The 10307-nt window shown below is 40.4% G+C and overlaps 2 protein-coding genes across 2 annotated transcripts; both read right to left on the bottom strand.

The window, feature by feature from the left end:
• Positions 1-6741, bottom strand: tmem235b (transmembrane protein 235b). The gene is made up of 4 exons (XM_030754415.1): positions 6561-6741; positions 6350-6430; positions 6109-6246; positions 1-690 (listed from the first exon to the last, which is right to left on the bottom strand). Exons 1-4 carry the CDS (start codon positions 6736-6738, stop codon positions 461-463), a joined length of 627 nt encoding a protein of 208 aa, XP_030610275.1. The 5' UTR covers positions 6739-6741; the 3' UTR covers positions 1-460.
• Positions 6742-7308: 567 nt separating this feature from the next.
• On the bottom strand, positions 7309-10297 carry birc5a (baculoviral IAP repeat containing 5a). Its single transcript, XM_030754413.1, has 5 exons — positions 10203-10297; positions 9805-10079; positions 8612-8721; positions 7821-7938; positions 7309-7607 (listed from the first exon to the last, which is right to left on the bottom strand). Exons 2-5 carry the CDS (start codon positions 9910-9912, stop codon positions 7515-7517), a joined length of 429 nt encoding a protein of 142 aa, XP_030610273.1. The 5' UTR covers positions 9913-10079; positions 10203-10297; the 3' UTR covers positions 7309-7514.
• Between the last annotated feature and the right edge of the window lie 10 nt (positions 10298-10307).

The raw sequence follows: 10307 nt of genomic DNA, 5'->3' as shown, positions 1-10307 counted from the left end.
TTTTTATGTCAACTGCTGTAAGAATAAAGATGTATATAGAACAAAGAAACTCACTGGTTAAAGTAAAATTACATTATGTTAAATTGTAAGCGTGTCAGTTTAGTTTGACACAGGATAAATCACAACTCTATGAGCAGATGCACCGACCCTGCGTATGAGGCACAAATTAAATTCCCACCACAAGAGGGCGTCATTGGTCAAATTGAAGTACAAATCCACCTCATCACTTGGAGTAAATCCCCAGAAAGTCCAAACTTTCCAAACTTAAGGAACTCAAGGAAACTAAACCTGTGAAAGAGTTCACTCCACACTAGTTTCTGCTCTGGCCTTTGGAGCATGTGTGTGTGTGTGTGACCTAAGGCAGAATCACACTTCACCATCATCCTACCTTCTCTCTCCAGTGTTCACACACAGTGCAGTCCTCATCTAGAACACTGTAAGCCCACTGTAGAGGATCATGTTAGGCCATGATGGGACTGATGTGCTGCAGCTTGGCCATTTGTGCAGCTGTAAGCAGCAGTACTCCAGTGAGGAGCTCCAGGCCGTAGGAGAGCCAGGCCAGACCAAACGACCAACCGAAGGAGGTGTGAATGTAGGCCAAACTCTCCTGTCCCACCAGCCTCTCCGTCTCAGCCAGCGCCTGGTTCGAGTAGATGATGTAGAGGCTCGCGCCGCACATAGTCAGCAGACCTGGAAGTTGGCACAATATACACACATACAGGAATAGACAAGTCAGTTCAGGATCTCTAAACTAAGCTGTACAAAGGACCCTGCGACAGGCAGGTGACCTGTCTGGGCTGTACCCTGCCTCTCGCCCTATGATAGCTGGGATAGTCTCCAGGCCCCCCCTGCGACCCTGAAAAGGACAAGTGGAAGAAAATGGATGGATGCAAGGGTTTTCAAAACCGTGGTTTATAAAAAGATTTTATATTTTGTATTTTTATGGAATGAAGGAATTGTTTCTTCTTTGGTACAAAGTACACAGTCCTCCACTGTCAATCTGACCCAAGGAGTGTTGAAAAGATAAGTATGAAAACAGGTTTAATAAACTCCAAAATCTATCCCTGAGACAGGAAACTGATTAGAGTTAGTTTATCAGAGTTAGTTTAATCAACTCTGTGTATATTTACCCTGAGTTGAGTACATGTGGGTGTAATGAAAGAAATCCATCATCTATAGCACCATGCTTCACCATGACAACGGGTAAATAAAGAGGAGAGCCTCCATTTTAATCCATTGTACTGAGGAGTATGAATGCATGTGAATATGGACCACGGTATTTATTTTAAAAATGTAATGTGCAATTCTAACGAGCTTTAAAGTCAATATTGGATATGACCACCTCTATTCTACAACACAGCCTGTAATGTTGAGGTCCGGGCTCTATGGTAACCAATCCACTGTGTGTTTTCTATCCAGGTATGCTTTTACTGCATTGGCACTGTGTTTGGGATCGTTGTCATCCTGAAATATGAAGATGCTGCCAGTGACAGATGCGTTCCAGATTGATTCATAATTCCATCAATTTTTAAAAGATCTCCAACACCACTGGCTGAAATGCAGCTCCAAACCATGACGGAGCTGTAGACACTCACTGTTGTACCGCTCTCCTGACCTCCTCCATACATAGCGGTGACAATCTGGTTCAAATTAATTTGGCATACCTCAGCCTTTTCTCCCCATTTCCGTTCCTTTAGAATGGTGTCTTGACAGCCACCCTTCCAGTGAGATCATTTCTAATGAGGCTTCCAGATGCACCTCTCAGGTCTTGTAACATGTTTTTTTTTTTCTATTTCTTAAGGACTTTACTTAAGGATCATCTGCTGTAGATAGTTTTTAGGCCTGCCACTTCTTCTTTTGTCCTCCACTTGTCCAGTTTCCTCACATTTGTAAGGACACACTGCACACCATGCTGCTAGCACTCTGGGAATCACCTTGTTGGTGCAAAAATATTATTTGCCTTTTTATTCCTGTCAAACTTAAGCCTTTGGCTTAAATTCAACTAAAGAAATGGGAACAAATTATGTTCAAGTGGTCTTGAAAAAAATTGCTCAAGACCACTTTGAAAAAAATGACAGGAAAGGCTGTCTTCTTGGAAGCAAAAAAAAAAAGAAAAAGAAGGAAAGAATGGTGGTTTACTTTTAGTGCAGTTTTAGCTTCATTCACTCACAATCAGCTCCAACAAATGCCAGCTATGGCAGGCATTTTTTTGTATCAGTATAATCAATTACAACATGACAAATGATTGATTGATGGCTGACATGGAGTCACAGAATTCGAATGATTTAGCCTGTATATTTTATACTAAGCTGATAATAAATTCACAGTGTCTCTGCCATTAAACTCATTAGAAAAGCGGTCATGTTAACATCTAACTGTGTTTTCAGAGTTTGTTAAGAGGCAAATCACTGCAAAGCAAATATGTGCTTTGACATCAGCTGTATGAATTAGGAAATGAAATAGAGGGTCAGACAGCAGCTTCAGGTGAAGCAGGATGAGGAGGAGATGGTGCTTTTTTTTTTCAGAGAAAAAACCCCAAACCTGCCAGAACAGGTTAGGTTCACAAAGTCTTTTTCCTCAGTAACTGGCTTACCTACTGGCAACTTAGCGTTGCCCCTTCATCTCAAAGTTTAACAAACTCAGTTTTCACCAAACCTGCTTCCTGAATCGGGGCCCTGGGTGAAATAGATAAAGAATATCCTTATTTGGCCCTGCAATGAGTTTGGCCCCAGCATTAGAAGTGGCAATAAATTATACACCCTGTTGAGGAGGATAACATTTTAGAAGCAAACACCTGCACAAGCTGGCGTCGTACTCCGGCAATTCTAAAGCGGAAATTTGTTCTAGTCAGAGCTGAGGACAGCAACATCAAGCCACTCATGAAGGTTTCCAGAATCTCATATTATAAAACACAGCAACAGCACTGACGCATGGGCTGTCTGCTATTCCAGTCATCAGAGACTAGACTGAGACACACACACACACACACAGACCACACAAGTTACACAGTGTTGCTATTGGAAACCCTTTTAATTCTGACAGCTTGCTACTGGTTTTAAGGGGATGCAAATGAAGCTACCCAGGGCGGGACTAATAAAGATTTTATTACAATTACACCCCAAGGTGCAACAAACTAGGAATATGATGAGGGAACTGCATCTGATGCCTCATTTCTATGCACTTTGCCAAGAAACAAATAGAGACGCAACCGGGAAATGACTGAAGCACAGCGCACACAGGAAGCACAACTTTACCATAACAGAGATGAGACAGTCAAGAAATGGGATGATGTTTGAGAACAGTCATGTAATCAGTTTTGATAATTGAGCAGATAGCTTAAAAAAATTACTGGTATTTTATTCAGTGTGAAAACTGCTGTTTTTCTTTATTTCCTGTAACAAGATCTGAGAATCACTGAAGTTTGGGTGAATTTTAGCCAGTCTGGAGAAAAGTAACTCAGATTCCCGGCAATTTTAGCCATGCAGCGATGTCACGCTACAGATCTTAATGTCATGTTGGTCGAGTGGTTGATTCACTTCTTTTGTTCTTTTGTTCACAACAGATTAACGGACTGCCTGGAAATTGGCATACTTCAGCCTTTTCTCCCTGTTTCCCTTCATTAACAGTGCAAGGACGGCTGACAGCCGCCCTTGCACTCAGACCATTTCGGATGAGGCTTCAGTGAACAGTAGATGGATCAGCTGAAGGGTCAGGTGCATCTCTCAGGTCCTGTGTCAGGTCTTTGCTGGATTTTTTCCCCAATTTTTTTAAAGAAAATAACTTTGACACACTGCACACTGTGCTGATATATGCTAAGCGTTGGCTAATAAGTCTTTGGGAATCACTGCAAACTCACTAACGATGCATTCTGAAAATATTCTCATATTAAATGTTAATTAAATCCTTGCAGCTAAATCAGGAGCAGCAAAGCACCGAACAACAGAGCAGAGCGGCAAAGCCAAAGGAGACAGAAATGCTCCACTTGGAGGCTGAGATATTTTAAAAGTCGGACAGTCAACAAGTCTGCAAAATGACTCCTGGCTAATTCAAGCCTTTATTTCATTCCACACTTAACCATGTGCTCCTTATTAAAGTGAGACTATAAAGGGTCTAAGTATGTGTTTGTCTATCACAAGGTCCTTTTTATGGAGGTCATAAGGTGTTGGCAGAAGAGCGCCCAAGAGATCCAGAGGCTCAGGCGCTACGTTTATGTGGACCAGAATAACTGAATTTCTGGAAATAGCCAGATTAAAAGAATGTCATTAACAGTAATCTAACTATCTCAAAGGTTCAGGGTTTCTGAACTACTAAACTAATTATCACAGTGGGCGCACGGTGCATGGCATCTTAACACTTTCTGTTTTAGCTGTGATCTGAACGCCACTATTATTACAGCTTCCTGTTTTTATTTTTATTTTATTTTTTACCGGTTACTTTTGGACCCAGATTCAATGCACACCAACAGAAACAACTCTGCAGTCTGTAGCTGTTTAATTCAAAAGTCAAATGAGTAATTCAGCTCTAACTGAGTTATTCTTACTCAGATCATGTTCTGAATTTGGATCAGATAACCAGGTTCAACATTTTACATGGCAGTAGCAGCATTTTGAATATTATCTTCAGCTTGTTTGTCTCTTTCAAAACTGGGGGCCGGTTTCCTCCGGCCATCTTTTCAAGGTAAACAGTCCTTACTGTCCTTACCTTAATGAGTCCATTTGAGCAAAGTCACTATGAAGTTACATCATGAAGCTTTAAATTTCATTAAATGCTTTTGTCATTACAAGCGGGAACAATAGGCTAAGTGGAGCATTTACACAGAATTTACAAACTACAAAAAAAAAAGTGTTAAAAGAGGCAGTCTAATCTTTAATCTGCGTATTAAAAACATTCATTGGCCACTTTGTAAGGTACACCTGTTCAACTGCTTGTTAATGCAAGGGTTTAATCAGCCAATCACATGCCTTAGTACAGATTGTTTAAAAGCCACAGCACTACCTGATTATTGTTGCTGACCATGCCCATCCCTTTATGAGCACATAACGGCTGCTTCAAGCAGGATAACACACCATGTCACAAAGTCCAAATCATCTTAAACTGATTTCTTGAACATGAGAATGAGCTCACTGTCCTCAAATGGCCTCCACCGTCACCACATCTCAATCTGATAGAGGACTTTTGGGATGTGGCGGATGTTCAGCCGGCAAATCTGCAGCAACTGTGTGATGCTGTCATGTCAGCGTGGACCAAAATCTGTGAAGAATGTTTCCAGCACCTTGTTGAATCTGTGCCACGAAGAATTCCAGCAGTTCTGAACGCAAAAAGGGGGTCCAACCTGGTACTAGCGAGGTGTACCTAATAAAGTGGCTGTGAGTGTATGCAGATGCTGAGACACACTGTAACAAACAATAAATGACGCACCACTACTAAAACAGTTCCTTGAGCAACGCTGTGATGTTTTAAAGGTCCGTTTCTGTTGCTAATTTTGTGTAAAAAAAATAAATAAATAAAAATAAAAAAATATATATATATGTATATATATTTCTTGTGTGTTAAGTTTTGTTTAAAAGTATTTCGGGTTGAAGTTTTAAAAAAGCACAGCATTGTCATCAACATATGGTCACGTGCAGTTTTGAAATCATTCTACAGCCAAATTGATTTATTTCATGAATGAATGAAAACTTTCTACAAACTGAATTTACTGTGTAATATGGTGAAAATGTGTTTATGAAAAACACAAAATTAATAACAGCAATATAAAAATTCTGGTTGAGCGTATAGACTTCCTAAAAAAAAAAAAAACAAAAAAAAAAACCTTTATATTTGGAGTCTATTTACTTGTACCACCTATGTTTGATAGTCGGTATTTGTTATATTTCTGTAGCCTGACTGGCTCGTGTGCATATTCTTTTGGTGTCTTTATTGAATAGATGGTAACATATTTCTGCTGATGCACTAAAACCCTTAGCAACTAAGTGTTTTCCGTTTCCAGAGCCTTCATAAAGCACAATTCAATACTGAGAGCTGGACATCTGGACCTGACCTTCGCCCTGCAGTGCATCTGAGGTTAAACAGACCCGAGCTAAGTAAATGAAGTGAAGCCGAACTTACTGCAGATAAAGAAGTACGATGCCGTGCCGGTGAGGAGGACCGGGCTCCGAGCCAGCGAGCTGACCAATCCGCAGATGCCCCCAAAGAGCAGCAGAACCAGGCTGAGAGGAAGCATCACCACTATCGCACTGTGCATGTCTGGGCATAAACAGATGGATTATGGGGCATCAGTGAAGTTATGGCCGTCTTGACAGTGAAAGTTCATTAGCAGAAAATCTGGTAGTGTTTCATAAAAACTCACTCAGCATACGCAGCTCAGCGTCAGACAGTCTGGAGTAGTCAGCTCTGAACGAGTCAATAGAGTCCGCGTTCATCTTTCCACCTGAATGTTACATTTAACAGCGGGAAACAAACACGGGCGCTCCGTTAACAGTGAGGTTATTAAAACAGCTTGGCTGAATGCTTAAGTCTCAGACGTTTCGAGGCAAAGTTAAGGGAAAGCAGTAGCTTACCTTCGTTGATGCTCCACAGTCCTGAGTGGGAGCTCAGGTTCTCAAAGTCGCTGACGTTCATGGGATTCATTTCTATAATGTACCAATAGTCGGTTCCGAGGGAAGTGGCCAAAAAGGCGAAGCTCAGGATCCCGCAGATGCCGGCTGCGATCACGAAAGCGCCAAATGATACCTTCATCCTGCACAGGTAACGGTTTAAGACACGCGTAAACCCGATGGCTTCAGCTCATGCGTAACGGAGGTCTCCTGGTGTTGATTCGGTCTTTGGAGTGTTTACGCGCTCATCACCGCAGGCAAAAATAATCAGAAAATCTAAGAATAAAAAGTTAAAAAAAAATTCCAACCCAGCAATCAAATTCTTAAGAACAAAGATGGATATCAACTTCTCTTTTCCATGTATGAATAAAGTCACACAGCAGTGGAGATGACAGCCTGCCTGAACAGCAGCAGCTTCTGCCTGGGAGGGACTCTGATTCGCACTGAAACGCACACATTTACGCAAAACACGGAGGGAGCAAATAATAGAGAATTAAGAGGCTACATTTCCTCAGGGTTGGGTTACTCTATGAGAAACCTAGAAATGTGTTAGCGTTCATAAAAAAAAAAATTATATATATTTATATATAAATAATACCAGAGAGGCTCAATAATGATATTTATATAAAATCTTATAAACCCAGACCTTTCAAGTGCAGGATTTATATAGCTCTCTAGTGGATTCAAATTAACACCAAGAATAAATGTGGTAAAGAAATAAAGTTTATTAAAAAGAAAACATAAAAAGATAAACATTCATCAACACAAAGATGACATGAAGGCACACAAAGGAACCACGAAACATGAAAAATTGGTGAATAACAAGTCACTCATTTGACAGGAACAATTATTCTCTCTCTCTCTCTCACACACACACACACACAATGCTCATGTCATTCATCTGAACGTGTTGCTGTGTCACTCTTCTCCTGTGGCCCTCTTGATGATATCTGCTCGTTTCAGTTTGGCTGCCTCTTCAAACTTGGTGATGTTCTCGTTACAAGATTTGTTCTGTGAGCAAAGGAGATCAACTGCAGATCAGTATAAATGCAGAGGTGCTGTGTTGCCCCGAAAATCATCATCAGACATTATTCTAGTCAGGAAAGTGATTTACTTAAACATGTCAAGAAAGATAAATAAAGTTAAAAAGATGAACAGTTTAACTGGTTTAATTGTCCATCATACAAGTCAACACAATTAAAAGGTTTGCTATAAAGAACGTACAAGGATGAACTTCTGCTTCTCTTTCTGCAGTTTGAAGAATTCCTCCACAGTCAGCTCTTCCACCTTTTTCTTCAGGGCGATGAAGTGGCAGGAGGGTGAATGAGATTTGTGCTCCTTTCTGGCAAAAACAAGAGAGGGATGAGGAAGAACGAGCAAACATTTAACACGCAGTCACAAAGACTACAAAACGATGTAACTGAAACATGAAAGTCTTGTGAATTATGACACTAAGTGCCAAATTAGGATTTTTTTTTTTCTTCAAAAATCCACTGGAGAGGGACCAGTGGCCACAAGTAAACTCACACACTAAACAAAAGGCTGATGGGAGTCAACAGCTATTACAGGAGACAGGAAGGAGAAAAAAAAAAAAAAAAAAAAAAAAGATATCAATAAGCCTAAAACAAGCTTCTCATTGACTATTTTAAATAGTAGAGGATGCTGGCCATTTTGTCCATTATTTGTGTCACCAGATCTCCAACAAGCATGATTTTGTTACCGGTGAGCCAGAAAGTGGGAAATGACCCGGGGTCAGGACAGATAATTCCGAGCTGCCATAAAATTTCAGCAAGAGTCACTTGGCAATAACTTTGACAGCCACTTGGCAGCATTCCTGAAGTTTGGGAAAATACTGATCATTTATTGAAGACAATTATTAACTGATTTATTAATGACTTGTTAAACCAAGAACTTAAACTGATGGAAGAAATTAAGTTGTACAAATCTTGGGCAGTTATTTATTTATTTTTTTAATTTCTGACAGACGAGCCCAGCAATGTGATGTGTGAGCTTACTGTGGGTCATCCTCCGGCTCCCAGCCCTCCAGCTCTTTGAGGCAAAAGAAACACATGGCAGTGTCTGGGCTGTTCTCTGAAGGTGTGTGGATGAAGCCAGCTTTGGCCATCTGCAGGAACAAATGAAAAAAAAGTCATGCTGCAAGAAAACAAAATCTAAAAACCTATTACACTGTATTATATTCAGCTTTTGTTTAATTAACCAGTATATTTATTTCTCATTTTTATTTAGACCTTAAATTATTAAGCTCCATGTTGCATTAATCTCATCTTTTATTTATTCAGCTCTTAATTTTTTCTGTTTAACTGAGCTCATTCGCCTAAGTAACTTTTACTTTATTGGCTCTATTTGTCTCTATAGTGCATTTCATTTTAATGAGCTACACACTACACTGTATAAGTGTAGTGCACCAATCTCAATTGGTATTGTGACAGTAGGATCAGAATTTGGCATAATCAACATGAAAGCATGAATCTATCCTGCCTCGTATCAGTGGTTCAGGCTGCTGATGGTGATGTAATGGTATGGAGGCACATTTTAGACCCATTAGCACCAACTGAGCATCATTTGGATGCCAGAGCCTACCTGAGTATTGTTGCTGACCATGTTCATTCCTTTATGACCACTGATGGCAGCTTCCAGCAGGATAACTTGCCATGCCGCAAAGCTCAAATAATCTCAAATTGCTTTCTTAAACATGACAGTGAGTTCACTTCACTCAAATAGCCTCCTTAGTCATCAGATCTCAATCTATTAGAGCACCTTTGAGATGTAGTGGAACGGCAGATTGGCATCACAACCCGGTACTGGCAAGGTGCACCAAATAAAGTGACCGTGAATGTATATTACTGCACTGATTTAAGCAATTTTGACTGAATAAAATATACTTTAGATGAATGAACGAGGAAAACACCAGCTACTTGCAGTTAATGTTTCAGCCTTTTAAGTGTGAAAATGACTATGAGCCAAAGCCAAATCGAGTGATATTGAGGTAATTATTGCTGACCTCTAAGGTATGCAGATGGCGAGTCAGACAAACGATATTACACTTAAATCACCCCAGCGACACCAAAGTTGGGCTGCTTTCGTTGTTTTTTGTCTTTAAAAGGCAGCTGTTTTTGTACTGTTAGCATGTCAACAGGAAGCCTCTGCTCACCGTCTCCCAACACAACTGTTTCAAACGTTAACTCACGTTTTCCGGTGTGCATTTGCAGTCTTCGTCGAAAGGCCATCCCTCAAACGTTTTTAACCTATTCTCAAAGAAATACATTTTAATATCCTCTTCGTTGTATGGGTCCATTATATTTAGCTGCTGTCGCCCGAACCTGTTAGCTACCTTAAAAAACCGAGCTACGGGGCCTTTTCAAATTTCGGCGTCTCTCCACTTCCACTGTTCTGATTGGTGGCCGAAGGTCGCCGATCTTCTTCGTCTGTGCAGTATGAGCACAAGCGCGCCACCAAGTGTTCCTGACGAAGAGAGCAAATGATTCAAATTATCAGACACATGTGTCCAAACTACGATTAAATTTGTACTCAACCGTAGTTTAAAATAATAATAATAATAATAACAATAATAAAAAGTCACATTACTCCCATTCTATTCCCTCCTCCGTGAGTATGAGTCAACTTAAAATTCCAGCATCCGTTGTCCTAGCTTCTAACTTCCGCTTTTTTCTCATGGGTAATGTAGTTCGT

This window comes from Archocentrus centrarchus, chromosome 19, assembly GCF_007364275.1.
Source record: "Archocentrus centrarchus isolate MPI-CPG fArcCen1 chromosome 19, fArcCen1, whole genome shotgun sequence".
Taxonomy (NCBI): Eukaryota; Metazoa; Chordata; class Actinopteri; order Cichliformes; family Cichlidae; genus Archocentrus; species Archocentrus centrarchus.
Note: the sequence above shows the minus strand (reverse complement) of the source record. Positions and strands in the feature narration are given on the sequence as shown.